Below are 21869 nucleotides of genomic sequence, written 5' to 3'. Positions count from 1 at the left end.
TTCTTGAGCTACAAAATCTAGTACATCCACATTTTAAAATCAAACACCCATTCCAAAGGAAAAATACGAAATTCATATCAGTGGACTAAGCTTTAGAGGGACGGAAAACAACAATAAAAATTAAAAAGTGACTTGTGTCGATGCCCAGACGAAACTGACCCTTGAGAGGGTTAAATTAATCTTAGATTTCCAATTGCAATTATATTGGATGGAACAAAATGTCGAACAGCATGGATTTCATCCTAAATCTTTCAAGACATTTAAAAAAACATATTAAACTACTCTGTTTCAAATATAATTAACAGACATAGAAAGATGAAAGAAAAATGGAAAAAAGTATGTAACAGAGGCTTCAGCGCATGATTCAACTTGCTATACAAATTAGATGGCAGACTTGTGATAGCACATTTCCTTCTTTGTCTTGGTTTTAACTGTTACAGCTACATGACATACCCAGCCCAACGCTGCTGTTTTCCAGTAAGTAACTAAGATGCTCAAACATGGCTTTTTGGTTTTGACGACTAATTCGACAGAAGTAGCATAGGAATCGACAACAGCTTGCCACCATCTTAGGAAAAACGATCTGCTGAAGAAGAAAGTTGACAAAGCAGTGAAATATGTTAATTACCAATCTGTTCCAATTCTTCTTCCTGCATCCCTAATAAGGAAAGTATAGTGAAGTTACCAAGGTGACAAGCAGTTGATGGTTGCTCTTGTTCTAATTTAAGAAAGGACCTGCATTTCCTTTTAACATTTGTGTTCATTAGACCATTGGGTTTAAAATGTTGAAAAATTATTTTACAGGGAACTACAGGGGACATATAATGAAGAAAAACTGAGAGTTATTTCTCAATTCTCAAACAAAGCAATCTGCAGACTTGCAAATGTGGTTATACATAAACAACATTATGGTAACAAGCTCAACCAAAAAATATTAGGTCACATCAGAATAAAATATTAAAGGACCTTAGTTTATCCAGACATACTCATTACAATAAGAATACACAGTCTTTTAAAAAAGGTTTCTACAAGACTTCTACATTCCTCAATGCATAGGCCTGATAACATATATTAATATTTTATTTTTGCTGTGCAATTTTTTTTAAAGACATTTTTCTTGCTGTGCATTACATTGAAAGGATTTCTCCTCTGAAAACAAAATAATTTAATCTGTAGCATACCCAAATGAACGTTTCACAAACTGCAATTAGTCATAACATCTTCTGGCATGAAAAACTTATGCCAGTCTCACATTTTACTGAAAGGAGATGAAAGAACAAAAATCATGGGAGAGACTTTTGATGATTGTTTTAAGGTTATCCTACCAGATGTATTAAATTTACCATTATATGGCACTTAAAGTGTCAAGCACGGTTGCAAATCTGCATCCTAAGGATGCACAGAAAATTAGGCAGAAAATTAATGACCACCCAGGAGAATTCTTTTCGAAATAATCTGACCAGCTCTCATCAGGCAAAAATAGGAATGTATTCTATATAATATACACACACACACACACACTATAATATTCTATACAATGCATTATATTCTGTGAGATCCAAGGTGATATTCAAGCACTTTAATCAAAATACCATGTTTTTTCTTCCTCCGACATCCTGCCTTCTTCACTTCATACCTTGCAACTATAAATAATATTAGTTATACTTCATTATACAAAGCATAATAAATATTGCCTCCTTTACAGAACAACTCTAATTCATTCTAATGCAGCATTTTCAACTGAGACAACAGTTTTGTGGGTAAAATAGTGATTATGTTAATTAAAAGTTATATGATAATGTATTATCTATTCAAGACATCAGGTACATTTCCTAACTTCCACAGACTTGAGTTGATTAAGCATAGTCTGACACAGGGTTTTTTTGTTAATGTGTGTGGCTCACTTGGCTATTTTAGTCATGAAGGTGTTAATATGTAAAAGTAGCAATAGATATGATTTCTATTTTTAAACGTATGATAGAAGAAAATTAATGAAAAACATTCATTCATTCCTGAAAACATTCAGCAAAGCTTCCATCCCCATAATTTACAGGGATTTTAAACTAAGCAAAATGTGTGACATAACCTTGTTTACAGAATTACAGTAAGAGCCACAATGTTAAAAAATTGTCATTTTAGAAATTCTTTATTATTAACAGGTATCGATACAAAAATGGAATTTGAAAATTTCCAAATCAGTAAGAAGTAATTTTGAAGTAAAATGTTTCCATTTTGAGAGTCAAAAAGGGCAGTGTTTAGGATTCTTTGAAAGATAACTAACAACAGAGTTGTGAGGAACTCAACTGAGAGCACAAAGAGCAATGTTCTAATGTCTGATGCCACCACTATTCCTTAACTGTACAGAAGCAAGTAATTGGACAAAAGCCTGAAGAATTTCAATTGAGTATATAAAACCATCACTGACCAAGGCACGCACACTGTTTCTGGCCCTACTCCTTTCTTCCTAAGGACACCTTACCTGGGCCAGTAAAAGATCCCCGGCATACGGAGACGTACCTTTTCCAGTTTAATGCTTGCCAGTTCCTAAGTGAACAACCTTTCAAGTGAGACGTCTATACGTGCTTAGAAGAAAAGCATGCCAGCAGGAGATCAACAGACAGCATATGGCAATCATTTTAAAAAACAGTGCTCTCCTGCAAGGTTCGTATGGAAGATATTTCACATTTGGAACTCAGAAACAACACTTCTCTGCCTGTACAGTTCCTTGTCCAATGGTTTGCTCTATGAAATCTCCCCATCGCAATATCTAAAATCTGTGTTAATGGAGTGCAAAGGTCCATTAATAAGCCTTGCTGTGTTATTTCATAATATGACTCTAGCCCTCTGTTTCCATTTAAAAAAAAAAAGGGTTCTGAATGGTGGGTATCTGCAAGTTTCCACTCTTAAGGCGAAAATGAGGCACCGTGAGACTGGAATAGATCAAATTCTAAACACACCCTATTTCATATTCATATTTCTTGGTAAGATTTCTATTCCTGTGCCAATCCCAGTTCAATGGGTGAAGTTTTGGATTCCACACACAATTTATAGATATAGGGATATAAAATAGGATATTCTGGGTGGCCAGACTCATTACCTGGCTACTGCCGTTAAAGACAACAAAAAATCCTTTTACAAATATATCAACGCGAAACGGAGGACTAAGGAGAATCTCCATCCTTTACTGGATGCGAGGGGAAACCTAGTTACTAAGGATGAGGAAAAGGCTGAGGTGCTTAATACCGCCTTTGCCTCAGTCTTTAGCGGCAATACCGGTTGTTCTCTGGATACCCAGTGCCTTGAGCTGGTGGAAGGGGATGGGGAGCAGGACGTGGCCTTCGCTATCCATGAGGAAATGGTTGGTGACCTGCTACGGAGCTTGGATGTGCGCAAGTCGATGGGGCCGGATGGGATGCACCCGAGGGTACTGAAAGAACTGGCGGAGGAGCTGGCCGAGCCGCTTTCCATCATTTATCGGCAGTCCTGGCTATCGGGGGAGGTCCCAGTTGACTGGCGGCTAGCCAATGTGACGCCCATCTATAAGAAGGGCCGCAGGGCAGACCCGGGGAACTATAGGCCTGTCAGTTTGACCTCAGTGCCAGGAAAGCTCATGGAGCAGATTATCTTGAGGGTCATCACACGGCACTTGCAGGGCAAGCAGGCGATCAGGCCCAGTCAGCATGGGTTTATGAAAGGCAGGTCCTGCTTGACGAACCTGATCTCCTTCTATGACCAAGTGACGCGCTTGGTGGATGAGGGAAAGGCTGTGGATGTGGTTTACCTTGACCTCAGTAAGGCTTTTGACACAGTTCCCCACAACATTCTCCTCAAGAAACTGGCTGCTCGGGGCTTGGACTGGCGTACGCTTCGCTGGGTTAGAAACTGGCTGGATGGCCGGGCCCAGAGAGTTGTGGTGAATGGAGTCAAATCTGGTTGGAGGCCGGTCACTAGTGGTGTCCCCCAGGGCTCGGTACTGGGGCCGGTCCTCTTTAATATCTTTATCGATGATCTGGATGAGGGCGTCCAGTGCACCCTCAGTAAGTTTGCAGATGACACCAAGCTAAGTGCGTGTGTCGATCTGCTCGAGGGCAGGAAGGCTCTGCAGGAGGATCTGGATAGGCTGGAGCGATGGGCTGAGGTCAACTGTATGAAGTTCAACAAGGCCAAGTGCCGGGTCCTGCACCTGGGGCACAACAACCCCAAGCAGAGCTACAGGCTGGGAGATGAGTGGCTGGAAAGCTGCCTGGCCGAGAGGGACCTGGGAGTATTGGTTGATAGTCGGCTGAATATGAGCCAGCAGTGTGCCCAGGTGGCCAAGAAGGCCAACAGCATCCTGGCTTGCATAAGAAGCAGTGTGGCCAGCAGGTCTAGGGAAGTGATTGTGCCCCTGTACTCGGCTCTGGTGAGGCCGCACCTCGAGTACTGTGTTCAGTTTTGGGCCCCTCGCTACAGGAAGGACATGGACGTGCTCGAGCGAGTCCAGAGAAGGGCGACCAAGCTGGTGAGGGGTCTGGAGTACAAGTCTTACGAGGAGCGGCTGAGGGAGCTGGGATTGTTCAGCCTGGAGAAGAGGAGGCTCAGGGGCGACCTTATCGCTCTCTACAGTTACCTTAAAGGAGGCTGTAAAGGGGTGGGGGTTGGTCTGTTCTCCTACGTGCCTGGTGACAGGACGAGGGGGAATGGGCGAAAGTTGCGACAGGGGAGTTTTAGGTTGGATGTTAGGAAGTACTTCTTTACCGAAAGGGTTATTAAGCATTGGAATGGGCTGCCCAGGGAGGTGGTGGAGTCACCATCCCTGGAGGTCTTTAAAAGACGTTTAGATGTAGAGCTTAGCGATATGGTTTAGTGGAGTACTTAGTGTTAGGTCGGAGGTTGGACTCGATGATCTTGAGGTCTCTTCCAACCTAGAAATCTGTGATACTGTGATTAAATGACACCAGGTTAACAACTCATTTTCTAGGTCTACATTCCTCATGAAAAATATCATGGTAACTTCTATGATGTATTTTTGTGCTATAAAAATTCTCTGTGATAACATTCTTAAGTAGAATCAGAAGGAACAGTATTTTTTTTTTTTTTGTTTTTTTGGTTGGTTTTGTCACTTTGGACTTTATGTACAAATTGTAGCAAAAACAGAAGGTTGTGACACCTATAAATTACACAAGCATTTATCAGGTTAGAAATAATTGTAGTTTGCCTGGCCATACAAAAAAGAAAAAAAAAAGGTAAGCAGTATTTGGAGAATAGGAGACCCCTCTATTGGGGAGGGTGGCATTAGCATTAAAATGTCAGGCATAAGCAAAGAGAAGATAAGCCCACTTCATTTCTGACTTCCCTCAGGTAGCCGGAGGAATGTTCAGTTATGCTTCTCAAAATATTTATGCCATTCTACCTTTAAACTAACATATAGGTATTCAAACATAACACTAAGAAAAGGCAAAACACAATTTTGCAGGAAAATTACAGCTCAAGTATTTGAATTTGAGCATTCAAAATAAAGTTGCTGTAAGTTAACTAATTATACAGTTTATTGTTAACAACACTTTATCTAAGATGAAGAGGTCTATTTTCCTAGCAGAGCTAAGCCTCTCATATAGACACATAACATATATATTTAATTTAAAATTAAAAACAAAACAAAACAAAAACCAAACATTTAAGGTACAATTAAAAGACAAATAAAATACCTATTACCTATCTCTCACTTTTTAAAAATTAAGTCCTAGAATGACAGTCCCTCTACTACTATAAGAACTGTTCAATTTTTAACGTTAATCAATATTTCAATCTGGACAAGCAAAATCTACCTTATATATGAGATCTATTTATCTTAGCTTTCTCTAACATCCTTTTTACACTTTTCCAAAAGTACAAGATGTGAAACGAATAATAAAATTACAGTGAAATTACCTGAGACTTATCTCCTCCAAGCACATTCACCATCACATCCATAACTGTCTCATGCATGCCCAAGACTCTCATTAAGTTAGGATGCTGATAAAACACCTTGTTGTTCATTATATCCCTGAAGTGGAAGAAAAGGCAACATTTTCAAGAAATACTATTTTCATCTATTAGAGGTTTCAGACATATGCACTCATTGTCATAATATGATTTTAAATTCTCAGATTTCAGTGTAACACAAAAACATCTGACAAATAAATGCTTCACATTTAAACATGCTATCATTCCTCTAATTGTCATGAATTCTATGTAACAAGAACCTAAACTCTTCAATTATTTCAAAATGGCATTTTTCTTCATCTTTAAATTGTTCTTACCATCTGTTCTCTTTAAAGAAAAAAACATACTCTGTTAAGATCTAAGTGTAAAAGAATATATTCAATTACATTGTAAGTAGAGAATGGGGATCAATAAATCTAAATCTAATCTCATCTCTGCAGAAACACTGCTTAATTAATTTTATCAGTTCACAAAGTAGAAGATACTAAAGAGACTCAATTTTCAAGGATATTAGTTAAATGTCTTTCATTGATATTTCCAAAATTAGAACTATCTAGAAGAATATTTAACATGGCATAAAATTCTCTTAAATAATTGGAATATTTTATAATTTTCACTCTGCCCACCCTCCTTTCAACACATTCTGGAACTTCTATATTGGTTTCACAATCCAGAACACAGTTTATGTATTTTCATAGGGGATACAAGGATTTCTAAAATTTCTAAGGCTTACTCTTTATCCCTCCTAGAATTCTCATCAATTTCACAAACTCAGCATTGAGAACAAATTATTCAATCCTGTCCCATACTAATTAATAAAGTGTTTTTACAAATTGCTCAACTTGCTGAAGAGACTCTTGTTTGCAATTTTTACAGCAAAGTAGTAAAGGTAATGCAAGTTCCTTACAACTGTTGTAAAGGAAAGAAACTGTTCAATGTTCTTGATGAAGGACAAATAAACATAGGTCTCAGGTAATCTTACAACTAGTGCTTTCTCTCTTTTTAAATATATCATTTAAATTTAAGTAATGATTTTTTTTTTTTTTTACTTCCAACATTAATTGGCCTAATCCTGCAATTACTCACTTACGAGGAGTAATAAAACATTCAGGCATGTACAAAACTACTGGTGCTTAACAGAGGTAATCTCATAACATAATCTGGTATCAGCAGGGATTACACAAAGTCAAGGTTTTATAATTCTAATGTTATAAAGAATAATATAAGCAGTCTTGTACAAATACTTTAAGTTATCATTGATATCACATAATAAATACTAATCAGCTTGAAATCTTTCAGATCACAACAACACTTTGCTGGTTCTACCTAGCTACTCGTACAAACTTGTCACTTAGAAAGATAGCAGCAAGTCTATTCACATATGCATGCAAAATTAATGTCAGCTTTAAATTTAGGAAGGGTGTGGTAGACAGCAATACAGATGTAAATCATCAGTTTTCTATGCTAAAACACATACATTTACAAAGCTTCAGCAAAACATCTGAAAAATACTCATTAGGCTTCACTGTTGTAAAAATAATCCTGTTTCTTTAGGTGAGAAAACACCTTAGTTCACAGGGAAAAAAAAAAAAAGACAATGTTCATAGAGAGATCAATTGGAGCCATACTGGAAATTTCCACCAAAAATTGAAATATTTAATATTTATCTGCATTTCAGTACTGTACTAATTTTCATTTAGGATCTTAAGTAGAAGGATTTACTAATATAACAGAAAATGTTACTCAAAAATAAAATGATGTTAATTCCATACCCTAATCCATTAATCATTAGCAATTCCTCCTCTTTTCCCATTCTGACACTGAGAAGTGAGCGAATCTGGCCCAGTGCAGCAAGCAGATTAATTGTATCCTTCACAGAGGTAGCACTAATAGTGTATGCTTTCCTCAGAGCTTGAAGTAGCTCACCAATGCTGTCATATTGCCTACGAAGGAGGGTATACATAATCCGAACCAATTCTGGATCTTGAATCTGATCTTCCTGAGACCAGCGTACCATAGTCTGGGATATGAGTTCCTTCAGTGTAGCTAAAAGAATAAAATACAGAAAATGTTACTAGACTTTACAACCACAAAAAAGTCAAAAACACGTATTACAGTAAAATATTATAACAGCAGACAACGAGGCAAAACAAAACAGTTATAAGAAAGCAAAAGAACATTAGCAGACTGAACAGAATTTTCAACTGGAAAAATAATTCCTGGATCTTTCAAGGTAAGTGTGATGTTCCTGAGAGATGGAAAACAAGAAATTTCTACTTATTGTTCAAGTCAATTCAATTCAGCACTGTTAGCAATGAAAACTTCTTGGCTCAGTAGGACCCCGAGAATGATCCTTGTGAGTGAAATACTAAATTTAACATTTTAATTTGCCCTTCATTTCTACATTAAGATTTATAAAATAGAAGTAATTGCAGAGCTTTTTCTAGTGCAAAAACCTTTTCATTAGGAATGACTTTAATGTAATTTTAAATGTCAAAGAAACATCGTATTTTTGATGAATATCAATTTAAGTTTGGAATACAGAAACTAATCATTAAGTTTTCAGTTTATTGAAGAGTTTATCTAGTTTATTGAGAGTTTATCAGCTGACAAGTATGATTCCAATTATACCAGAAATATTTATGAATGTGGGCTGAGCTTGCTAATTAGTTTTGCCAGAGGGGATTAAAAAGCCTGTTCTAAACTTAAAAAACTACCAGAAAGGAGGATGAGATAGCTTCCTTCTCTTTTAATAATCAAATATCCAATTCAGGGCCAAGACTGGATGACTTTAGCAGCTTTTGCTATTCATTCATTCAATGAATGTTTAGCTACTTTGTTGTTCAAACAAGGATTCTCTATTATCTTCAAAGAAGATGACGTCCTACCTGGAAACATCTCAAAACTGTGTGATGTTGCATACACACTAAGGAACCAGAGAAGCAAACTGATTTAAAATAGGGAATTTAATCTGTGTTACCCATCTATTTTGGAAAAGTCACTACCACTTAGTAATACATTCTCTAAAAAATTGTGTTGTTTGGAAGTACACAACGCATATTGCTTGGAGCAGTTCTGTGTTTTACACGTCACATATTCAATGACTGTGTAAACAATTTTTCTAAGCCCTGAGTTCAAGAGCTTTACCTAAAAACTAAACACATATCCCAGTCCTTGTTCTAACAAATGCTCATTATTTATACCAAATGGATCAGGATATCTTTTCACTTGCCAGTTCTTCTCTCTTACAATTTACTTAATGATGTATTTATAGAAAACAGTCATTAGTTCTTACATTTTGTTTTAAAAAACAGGCTTTTTCTGTGGGGATGGATTCTCTATTTCATTAAGACAGCTCTATTATTAGGGGAAGGTTATGAATGAAAATACTAAACAAGTTTTTTTTTGAAAACATTGTTTAACTTCTCCAATCAGCTTCTTCTTTCAGTGCTATGGCATAGTCTCTTCTTTAATTTTTGCACTAAACTCTTCTTCCCTAGAATAACTAATGCTTTCCAATAACTTTTCAACTCATTGAATGTCAGAAAGAAAGAAAAAAAAAAAGCAGAACTAACGAAGACTGGAAACTGGCAATAAAACAGTAATTAAAATCACTGAAAATAAAGTCACTGCAAATAAAATTAAGTTGGAAAACAGTCTTAATAAATTAACAATACAATGAGTTCTTAACAGACATGAGTTCTGTCAATAGATCCATAAAAATATCAGCTCAAATTCACTTCCTGCCCCCCCCCCCAAAAAAAAATCAAATCAAAATTCAGTATTTATTAAGAAGTGAATAGTTAAAGCAGAGTACAACATGCCATTCTGTTAATTTATTACTTAGTCACATCTTGAATTTGATATGTAGTTCTGGTCCACTACTCACTTTTTTGTCCAACACAAGAAGAGTCCATCAAACAAAGCCCTTCACAAGACAGTATCTAAGCCAGAAATTAAGGTGGTTCTTCACATAATGGATGAAAGAACCCTGAAATTCCCTGCCAAAGTTGTGGCAGATGCTAAAAGTTCACATTTGCTCTGTGGAAACTACACAAATATTTGTCAGAACAATGGAATGGGGATCTAAAAAGACAAACCACTTTAGACAGGAAGCTTCCTGAGCTGAAGGTAACTGGACACTGGAACAACATAAAAGTAGTAAATATCATATCCAATTGTTCTCTTCTTGCCTGTCCTCAGATATCCATTTGTAGTCAATGTTTGAAAGAAGGTATTGATTTACATGGATCTGAATCTTAACAGTTGGTCTTACCAATCATATTTGTAGAATCATAGAATATCCAAGTTGGAAGGGACCCACAAGGATCATCAAGTCCAACTTCTGGGTCCCCAAAAGATCACCCAAAAAACTCAGACCATGTATCTGAGAGCGTTGTCCAAATGCTTCTTGAACTCTGACAACTGTAGTGTATGAACGGTGCTTCTAGCTCAGGGTCTCTAAGGCTCATTCCCAGGATTAATTTATCCAAGCACTTCTTAAAGGCACAGAACTTTGCAGTTCAGCTTCTGTTGCCTAAAAGTAGATAATTCCCAAGCTCCGTCTCCCAGCCACTTACATACACTCCCCAAAAGTTTAAGAACAGCAGTACGCTCTCAGGACTTCCAGCAGAACTCATGTGAAGAAGAAAGCCAGAAATGATTGCAAAATTTGACAAAAACTTTATAATTAATCGCTTAAGAGATATTAGAGTTAAAAACCTCAGGAAATAAGAATCTAATTCTTTCTAGGCTGTTCTTATGCCTTCTATGTATCTTATTTTAGGCTTTTTTCAATTGTCTTTTTAGAGTCTTTTTTTCTAATTAGATGTATTAGCTTGTGGCAGTGATTGGTGGTTTTCTCCCTTCTAATCCTTTCTAACATCTTTTGCCTTACACTGAAATGGAGAAGGTGTTTTGTTCATTGCTCTTCAGGAAAAAGATCTTCTGCAACTCAACCAAAAGATGAGAATAGTTAAGAAACAATCAGAAGTGATGACTTCAGCATCCTCTCAATGACAGTCAGCAAGATTCTGGTATGCTTTTTGACTACTAATAAATTATAAATGTGCTGTACTGTGATCAAACGTTCTCTAACTAAAGTTTAAGAAACAAGCAACAAAAAATGGAGCTAACAGCCAGTGGGAAGAATATTTTAAGTAACAACTAGTAAGTCAATATTCTGTGCTTTTAGTGTAAGCAGTACTCTAAGGGACAAAGTCTCAAAGGACACACTGTATGGCTCTTCAGCTTAATCTACCACTGCATCTTCCTTTTTTTCTTGAGCAAGCTGTGAATATTATTCAACAGAGACTAAACCTTTTCACACAAGGATTCTCATATATCCACATTAAGATCCTCATTGTTTTAACACTGGAAATAAACTTAGGCATTTTTTCAAGCCAGTGAATTCTACTTCCTGATTTCTGTTCTGAGACTGGTAAACAAATATACACATTCAAAATATATGGTCCTACATGAAAAATTAATATTATAATAGCAGATACCATCCTTAAATTACAGGCACCTGAAGAGCCATGGTTAAATGAGCTTGACAGTCACAGTTTCTATTTCCAAAAACCCATGAACAAGATCAGTATTGACCTATATTCCTACCTGCATAAAACTAAAAAGGAGTCATATCACCTACTATCTTAAATAAAAACCCTTCCTTAATCATTTCTGCAAGGCATAGTATTCCTTTTATCAAACCACAAGCCTCTGACTTGGGGAAGGACATGAAGGGCAGCCCAGCAGACAGAATTTAGGAGCAAGCCAAGTACCGGGCATAGTGACATAGATAACAAGCTAAAAATAGTTGTTAAAGGTTACCCCATTTTTAACAAGAAAATTTAGTTCCTTAATGATCTTTAAAGGATGCATAATGAGTCCTCCATAGATATGACTTAACTAAATTATATATTAACAATTACAAAGTCCTATCATCATAATCAACACTAATATGTTGTTCATTCTCCGAGTTCTAGCTTGTTTTTAAAAGTATATTTTACAAATTCATCGCTAATGCTAGTTTAAAGTGCTGGCATTCCTCTCCAAAGATAAAAATCCATTTCTGAGTTGACTTGAACATGTGCTTAAAGGAAAGGAAAATTTCTTTTAGTTCCTTTCAGGTGCCTTTATTAGGAATACTCATACTCTAAGTATGTATGACCAGATGCTTGAAGTCAGAGAATTTCAACCTTAGCAATTTGTACGTGCCACTCACACCACCACTTTTTTATTGGGATACCTCAGATACGTGTTTCCTTTCACTCTCTGAATTCCAAATTACCCCTTGTGGAGGGGAGAGGATGGAAAGAGAAAGAGGGAAGTGCACACATGGACTCAGTTTTCAGCTACTGCTTTGTAGTTTTCCATTGTCCTTTGAGTGATTTCCTTGTGCATATGAACGTCCATATGCACATTAATGTAATGCATTACTCCAAGGAGGAGCCCCAGCCTGAAAAGATTATCTGAAATACCTATAGAAACTGACACTGAACTATCATTTGTCCAACTGCATCTCTTGTGACCCAAAGCTCCAGTATATGAGGTACATAAGTCGCTCTGTTTCAGAGACCAAACACCAGGTACCCCTAGGCTTTAGAAGTGAATGCTTTCTGATTCACAACAACTGAATTCACATGAAGCCAGAAGAAGAAATGACTCTTCACAGATACAAAGTAGGTCCTACTACCATTAAAGAGAAAACACTGCTAACAGATGAGTCTCTGGAGAATAAAAACCTTTTTCACGCAGCACATAAAATTATTATAAAATTTAATGTATTTACAACCTATTATCAGGCACAGCAGACCAAAACACGCTTTCAGAACAGAATGTATCCTTTCACAGAACAGGCAGATCATGTAAGAGGTATCCTGAGTTATAAAACAGCTTTGTTATCTAATCACACACAACTCTTGATGGAACAACTGTCTGAAATGAAATTAATGGTTCCAGGCATGCACAAAGACCTATTGCCAAGCTGAACAAACTGCAAGTGCAAGAGGAGCACTTTCTACCATTGTTGGTTAGAAGAGCGACCTCTAGTCACTTGCACAGTTCTGCACATGATATTCATTGGACAGTATTATAGAAACTTAGAGCTGGCAAAAAAAAAAAAATCTTGATTCATAAAGGCAAGGAGCAAGCACAGCAAAAAAATATGTTCTAAAGGAAAGCCTGGAGAAATTTGGCTTTTTACCTCATTACTCACCACACATAGTTACTACTAAGGGAAGCACTGAAACCCCCTAAATGTATGACAGCAAAACCAAAAGAAGACACAGATATTCTTACTATACATCAAACTCACCAAGGGCAATGCATGGGAGCGAAAGCCAGATGAGCTGATCAATGAGGCTCAAAATGCTCAGGCAGGTGGTTAAGAAGAATTGCAAGCTAAGAGCTATCTTGCCTATTTAGACCAAAAACATCCCTCTTGCGTTAGAGAATAGGGCATGAGTATGTGCATACAAAGGAATACTGTTCAGATAAAAAGTCTCTGATTCCAAGTGTTTTGCAGTGTTTCTGTGCATATGTTACCCTAAGACGTAGCAGCAGTAGGAAGGAATATACTCATTTTCTTTTACTGTTTGTTTTTCTCTGCCAGCAACAGAACCACCCACAGTAAATAATTTGTTAGAGGAAACAGAGACAAAAGAACGATATATTTTCAAAATGCAACATGAAGTATTGCAGAGATGAAATAATAATGGCAAATTGATACTCCAGTTAAACAGACAGAACTTGAGATAACTTCAAAATGCAGGGCATTCATCTGCCACTTAAAAAACAAACAAACAAACAAACAAACAAAAAAACTATTTTGCTCTCAAACAGGAAAGAAGTTGAATTTACACTTCTAGCAAACATTAGCAGAAAGGTATCTGGAACTTTTTCTTATTTTAACACTTCCTTTAATTAAAAGCAATGTATCTTTGAGACGCCAGTAATAAATGAAATAGTCTATTTTCAGCTTTCCATCACTAAAATGACTGCATGGAGTTATCAATTACTTAATTAATACACATGCATTATTCCTTAATTTGGTTAACCAACTAAGAAATTCTTCACCTTAGTAGAACTACACACGTCAATGCCACAGAAATAAATCTATGACCGTTAATCTTTTAACACATTCATTAATATTGACTCTGCTGGAACATTCCTCATACTATTATTATCGACTCTTCAGTTATTCAGTAATATTTATTTAGATATCAAAATTATAGGTTTTAGTTTTGTTCTTAAAATACCTTCATTTATACCACTGAAAAGTAGTAATATAAGTGCAAACATACATAAGAAAAAACAAAGGGTTTCAGTAGTGTTTATTTCCTACAACAAAAATATTAAGAAGTTTGAAAAAAAATAATTCTCATAAAGTTCTAAATACAATAATACTGATAAAATCATTAAGGAGTTATAAAACAGTATTACAAGTTCGTTTTCCATTATAGATATATTCTAGAGCTGTCACTAATACAAAAGCATAAGAAGAGAAGGAACTAAAAACTAAGAGCACAGAAACCTTATGCTGAGTTTTGAAAGAAGCATTAGAGCAGAGGAGTAGCAGACATAGATGCAGAGCATAAGAACCCACAGAAGAGTTCAAGATAATGGAACTTTTGTCTGGACCACTAGGAAAATCTGGCGATGTGATTTATCACTGTAACTTCTCTGTGTTACCATAAATGTGATGTAGAACAGCAAAAAGTAAGTTGTCCAGCTACGAACTGTTGGCAAGCTACTGCTGTCCTGATATAGAAATACCACCTTTTTGAGTAGTACAAGTGTTCAGCAGTCACTAACAAAGTCACAATATTCCAAATTATGCTGCCTACAAGAGCTCTAGAACTTCAATCTTGCAGTTCTTATTTTAACAATCATTTCAGCACTACCTTAATTATAAGAAATTCCTGAGGTAGAAGCAAACTGGTATAACTTTAGCTTTTACTTCACGGAAGGCTATACCACATTTTCGAATTCAAACCAAAACCTTACATGGTGAAAGTTGTCCCTTTTTATAATAGAGAAGAATAAAGAATAATAAAGAACAGGAAGTGGAAAAATCATTTTGTGAAGTGTATCTTGCTCCTGAGAAGCATACATCTTCTCATGAATAAATAGAAAAGTAAAATAAAATTAAACTAAAGAAGAAAGTTTTTGGATATAAAAAAAAAAAAAAAAAAAAAAGAAGTCCAATTTGGAATGCTCAAGTCTAGATTATTGTGCCATAATTGATTTTTTTTACTTTTCTGTCATACTAATATGGAAATTTTAAAAACAGCATTAATGATCCGGACCCAAACTCCGCCCCCCCAATTTTAAATCCCTGTTTAACAATGTAGCTAATGTGTTCAGTATGCTTGTGATTGTTCTAAGAGGCAAAAGGAAAGTAAAGAGGTAGTCTCCCTCTTCAGTACATTCTCTAGTTTTATTAGAAAATAAACTGATGCTAATCATATAACCCTTCTAACACTTGCATCACAGAAGTATGTATGTAGCAAGAAAACTTACTAGGTGATTTCTCTTCTTCTTCCCTAGGCTCTACTTTTTCTGCTTTTGGTGGACCTTTGATTTTGTATATTAACGAACGGAGTTTGCCAGTCAAGGTGGAATCTTCCTCTTCCTCTTCTTCCTCTTCTAGTGGAATACCTTAATAGATAATAAAAATGATTAGAAACAAACCTTAACCTTTGAGGATGAACTCCTTCAATATTTAAACTACCCCAAAATATCTACAGGACAACCTTTTAATCAGCAAATTTCATAGAGGAAAAAATAATGTTTTAAGTGCCAATTAGATGGCAATATGACTCAAAGTCATATTTGATTAAATACGTGATTCTCTAGCTTATATTCTGCAGTATGAAATAAATAAATGACTATATCCTACAATATAGTACAACTTTTCAGTTGAGATATTTAGCAGTCATAAATAAATATATTATCTGAAATTAAAACTGGAAGAAGGCAGAAGTTTGTAGATAACATACTAGTTATAGAAGTTTTTCATTAAAACAAATAATGAGATGTATCTGAAGGGATGCAATTCTACAAATAGTTTACTACAGTTCAATATGTTGCTTCATAACTATTCAAACATTTTTTCAAATCTTTTACACCTCTTAATGATGATCAGATACCACATGTGTTATGAGCAATAGAACAGAATGTCTAAGCAGGTTCCGTTCAGACCAGAGCTAATTGGGCAGAGCTCAAATCGAAGTTTTTGCTGTTTGGCTGCTGGTCAAAGTAAGAGTGATTCTTAGCACTGAGAAAAAGAAAAGATTTCCAGATACTAAAGAGGTACAAGCTGGTGAAGAGGAAAAAGAATTAATTTAGGAGGATGTAACTTGTATTACAAAAAGAAACTAAGAAAAGAAAAAACAACTGAAATGTGGTATCAGGTTGGAGAAAGCATGCAACTAGCAGCTAACAAAGGGGAAAGTTTTAAACTAGTGACTAAGTGACTAGGAAGAAAAAATTCAGAGGCAGTAGGAGAGAATGAGAGAACCAGAAGCTGAAATGTAAGATGATATAAGGAATTTGAGGAATGAGAAAAATAAGACTGGCTTGGCAAAATGAATAGCTAAATGAAAAGCTACATACAGTTGGTGTCTGGAAGGAGTAGGAATGGGAAGCGTAGCCAGTAAGGAGACAGAAGAGAAAGAAGAAAAGTATGTTAAGTAATGCAAGAGACTGGCACCAAAAAACCTAACCTAGGCCCTGGAAGCAAAAGGAACTGACAGGATAACTCCTGAAAATCTGAAATGAACAGACAAGAAGAAATACACTCGGATGATGAGTTAAGACAGTGGCAGAGCAGAGGAGGTAGGGTCTCATTCACCTCTCCAGATCAGATGTCATTCATGCTCCATCTTCTCAGAGCTGCTTTCAGAAGCTGACCTAATAACTATTGTTATTCACTAATCACTTAATTCAAGTGGCAGAGGTCTGTGCGCTGGAACACATAGTTCCAACCCAGCAGATGAAACAGACAAGTGTCAGTTTGATATTATGCAATAAAATATGCTTTACGTTCTTTTGTTTTGTTTTCAGTCAAGAAATTACACACAAGAAATATTATGAGAATTATTATTTTGCTGGCAACACTAACCACTCACGGTTTGGATGTGCTAGGATTCAGGCTGCCTGAGTAACTTTAATTCAGAGTATTTGTGTATATTCATTATGAGGCAGCCTTTAATTACTTGATTGCATACATATTTTTCCATTTAGACTCCAAAGTACACTTAGTATTAAAAAGCTGTTTAAATATTCCAAGCACAACTCAGTTTTATCTGCAGCTTACATTGCTTAGTACTGATTTTCAGAACTGAGTCAGGACAGATTATGAAGAGCATTTATTTGTGGTGACCACCTATGCTAAATTTGTACAAAGTAATGAATATGACTTTGTTTAAGATCCAAAGGATCATTAAAATATTTTAATTATGAGATTGCTTTCTCTATCTTCAATTCTCTATCTCACTCAACATACAAATTAATAATGCAATAAATAAGAGTACATGCTAAAATAAATAAATAAATAAATAGATAGCTAAATAAATAAATACCCCCACCCAAAAAAAAAATAATCCTTAATCACTAGGGTTTCACCTCCTGAAAAGATGAAGAGTGACCAGGAGCTAATGGGACTTCAAGGTAACAAGTATGTTATAGAGTAAGGTATTTCCAACTAAGCTGAGGTCTCTGTAGTCTTCATTCTGGAGTACTCAGAGAACTCTGAGATGCCAAATAACCTTTGAAAAACAGAGATGAGCTCAATTGCTGAGTGACTAAACAATAAAGATCACAACATCTTCACAAATATGTGAAGAATGAAGAGTAGCCAGGAGGATATGGACTATTCACTTTAATGCTTGGAAAAAAATGCCAGAAAGAAAGAAAAAAAGTTTTTAGCACGCACTTAGAATAAAGGATGAATGACAATCAACACAGGTTTGTCAAGAACAAATTGCATTAAACCCATCTAAATTCTACCTAGAATGTAGTAGCTAGCCTTACAGATATAAAACTTGATCTTAAGGACTTAATAAAAACCCACACAGTATCCTCCTGAACAAGTTAATGAAACACAACCCACTGACCCATCTTAGGTTGGCTTCTAAGGTAGGTGAAAAATGGTAATAGGCTTATCATGGAATCACAGCTTGGTGCTGTGAGGGTTGCTGGAGATTTTAACAGAGTACCCAGAAAGACAAGCACAAGATCATAGCAGAAGCCTTAACAATACAAGCACAGAATCATGGATACAAACAGAAATCACAAACTGTTAATTCCTGGTCACTAAATTAACGTAATTCTATGAACTGGGTAGAACTGATTTTAGGGATAACCTGTGAAGAATGAACAGAGTGTATTAGCATACATTTAAAAAGTGACCTCAAGCAAATCGAGGAAGGAGAAAGAAACCATTATCATGCTCTTCCTGGCGTAAACCTTGAGATGCTGTCAATTCATTTTAATGACTCTGTTCCCTTCTTGAACTAAATTTGTGTCATCAACCATTGGGCCAAGAAAGGCACTGGAAGAGTAACTAACACTAAGGGGGCAGATACGAAAAAGTCTGTGTATATCAGTTTTAACTGCATAAGTATTGGGAATGAGCAGTAACAATTGGCTGACTTAGCTATAAATGCTAGTAATGGACTAGTAATTCCATGATTGCCTTGATTAGACTAAGATCTCAAGAGACTTAACAAAATATTTTTGGTATTGCATATAACGTGGTTCTTTAATGCACATGTGATTCTATAACCCACATAGGATATTTGAGTTAGTTCACTCTTGAGTATACTTAAAGGAAATTCAGATTGAGTCACTCGTGGAGAAAGCTGGCATCTCACACTATAATCTGCAGTGCAATAGTGTTTTATAATGATTGACCATCACAGTTATGTATACATCAGGAAACAGCAGCACCTTAAGCAGCAGCATCACCTCTCATCTACTGACTTTTATTAAATTTGCTAGTGCTAAACTTCACAGCCATAATGCTCTTTCAATATCTTATCTGCTTTTTTATATACGCATGCCAATATAAATCTTTTAAGGTAACCCAACCTCCTTGTTTGGATGACTTTTATTATTGCTAATTGAGTCCAAAATCAATATATAAACAAAACTACACCAGAAAATATTTAATAGATACTTAACGATGAAACTTAAATACAGAGGTCTCCTATATTTTTGGTAATACGTACTGAAAGTCTGTCAGGAAAATCACCACATAAACAGTAATAAATCTAACACGTACAAAAATTGTTTGTTTATTTTTATAATCAATCTGATCTTTTTTGATGACAAGCGTTAAAAAGACAAACAAACAAAAGTACATCTTGTCACTCACCACAGTGAATTAGAAGATCATCATGGAAGTCATACAGCTCATCCCGAATCTCCTCTGGACATGGACAATCCTCTCCCAGTTGAAAATTCAGCAACATATTAATCTTTAAGGGAATTAAAACATATTTAAGGTAACGAGATAGCCTAAGAGGCTTCCTAATATATAGCTATACTTTACTTGTTTATAATAAAATTAGCATAAAATATAAATTTTTAACACACCTCATGGAAATACTAAAGCTATATTCCTTTGTAAGTTTTAATTAAGACTGATGTAAATATATAGCTATACTTAATAATAAAGATATTCTCTATTATAGAGATCTTTAATATAGATTATATAGATAGAAAAGACTAAATATTTCCAACATACTGGTGTCAACACGTCACTAACTTCAAGTCAGTACAACATAGCAACTAAAATTATCACATTTTCTTCTTCTTCTTGTAGCTCTGGCTGAATCTCAGCTCCTCAGCATTGGATGACAATGTTCAATTTTTCCATACATTTGAAAAACCCTAAGCCAACTTTGGCCTAGAGTTTGAATTCTGAGTACAAGTATAAGCATTCTGACATTTAGTATTTTGTGGCACCTTAATAAATTTTATCTCAAACTCACTTTTGGTCCTCTAGTAGTTCCCATGTTAGTTTAGAAGTCATGGATAAACAAGATACTTATTGCAAAGCACTTTTTTTTTTTTTTAATCTCCAGATTCAAACTTTTGTTTAATATTACCTGTTCTTGTGGAGGAGACCGAAATTCTTTAGTCTTCTTGGCAGTCAAAGCTGCAGACATGTTCAAGGCTTGCATGAGTTCATTATACCTGTATTTCTGATTATACTGTAATTTTGATACATAACGGTCTGCAAATGACACAATTGCTTCCACTCTATGTTGCAGCTCACAGTCACAGAAATAATTGAGTAAATGGCACATCTAGCATAGAAAAAACACAGGTAAGTTCAACAGTTCAACATCTTAAACCCTAACAAGGGAAAAACTACAGTGGATACTATACACTTTTAAATTGTTTGTTAAAATGAGAGACATTTATTCCCATTTTTCTTTTAATGGTGTAAAGGTGACAAATGTACACAGTTTTATTATGCTGATCAATACTGTGTTGCATTTACTCAATGCTTCACTCCATGCTCCCAAAACACATAGAAATATTAATTCTCTTTTAAAATACACCTCGGAAATAAGTAACTATCTGAATATCTATTTTGAGTAAGAAAGAATTGCATCATCATCAAATTTGGTTATTAATGTGAGGCCACATGGCAGATTGGAATGAAGACATTCGGGATTTCAAATATTATAAACTAAAGAACAGACATAAGGTACTACCTTTTTCTCATTGATAGTATAGCACATGTAATGCATTTATATTAAATGGTCACCTGAAGCTTAACAGATTCTGGTAATCTTGTCTGCAACAAGCCTGTTGTAGGAGCTTTGGTTTCTTTTATTGCTTTTTCTCCAGCTTCTACAGCTTTTTCTTCAACTTGTGTAACTTCTTCCTTTTCTGTCCCCTCTTCTGTTTCTTCCTTGTGATCTCCAAATACATTTGGATCAATGAGGATTAACACCTGCTTCACATCATCATCATCAAAAACCCCCATTATGAGCAGTGTTGCTATTAGTTTAAGAACAGGAACAAACTGGAATGCAATGTGTCCTCCAACAGGGTCTCGTATATGAGCACCACTACACTGTACTGCCTCTGTTAGCATACTTATGGCTTTGGATTTAAGTGTATCAAGGGGTATCTCTGGGCTGGATGTCTGATGTTCTTCACTGGTCACAATAAAGCAAGGAGCAGAAAAATGAAAGCCTGGTTTCAGACAAGTGCTAAGCCCTACTCCAGGTAAACCATGCTTCTTTGTTTCATCGGGATATAATCTAATAGTTCGAGTTTCCTCTGTAACTGGAATGATAAATTCATTGTTCATCATGAGCTTGGCTTGTTTGGCATGCTCCAAATGTATACTAATCAACAAGTCATAGAATCCAGAACGTAGGAGTCCAGGTAAATATTGATTATCTATTGTGTAAAATAACTGAGATACATCCACATGGCTACAAAGTGCATAAGCAACTCTAGTGTTACCTAGAGCACAAACTGAGCTATAGAGTTTTAAAGTGTGATAGTGAAACTTCATCAAATCTTCTTGTTCACATAGTTCCAAAATATCAACGCATCTGTTAAACAATAAAGAAACAGAGCACTGGTCAATTTAGTGAATTAAAAAATAAAAATAATTATAATCTCTGCACATTTTTGTCAGTTCTTGTTTAAACTGTTAATATTAAGATTGATACTGACTAACCTTAGCATGTGTATCACTACACCAAAGCAAACGGTGGTAATAATTCAATAAGACTATTTAAAATTAACACTCCATAGAAAAGAGGAGGAAAAAGAGCCACCATAGATAAGCTTCCTTGGAAGTTATAGTAAATTGCATGTTTGTTTTTAAAAGTAATGTGTTTGGAGTGCTGAAACTCTAGAGATTA

The 21869-nt window shown here is 35.7% G+C and overlaps 1 protein-coding gene across 1 annotated transcript in view; it reads right to left on the bottom strand.

Annotated features, from left to right (window-relative positions):
- The window catches only part of RYR3 (ryanodine receptor 3), a 243221-nt gene that overhangs the window by 93475 nt on the left and 127877 nt on the right, over nt 1-21869 (bottom strand). The window contains exons 37-43 of the mRNA XM_080595279.1: nt 20753-21554; nt 20085-20285; nt 19349-19451; nt 15490-15627; nt 7737-8010; nt 5911-6025; nt 454-586 (exon numbers count right to left, since the gene is read on the bottom strand). Of these exons, the coding sequence (XP_080451405.1) occupies nt 454-586; nt 5911-6025; nt 7737-8010; nt 15490-15627; nt 19349-19451; nt 20085-20285; nt 20753-21554 (1766 nt within the window). The remainder of the gene's footprint in view (nt 1-453; nt 587-5910; nt 6026-7736; nt 8011-15489; nt 15628-19348; nt 19452-20084; nt 20286-20752; nt 21555-21869) is intronic.

The sequence above is a fragment of the Anser brachyrhynchus genome (genome assembly GCF_964034855.1).
Source record: "Anser brachyrhynchus genome assembly, chromosome: 5".
Taxonomy (NCBI): Eukaryota; Metazoa; Chordata; class Aves; order Anseriformes; family Anatidae; genus Anser; species Anser brachyrhynchus.
This window is presented reverse-complemented; position numbering and strand designations above follow the sequence as displayed.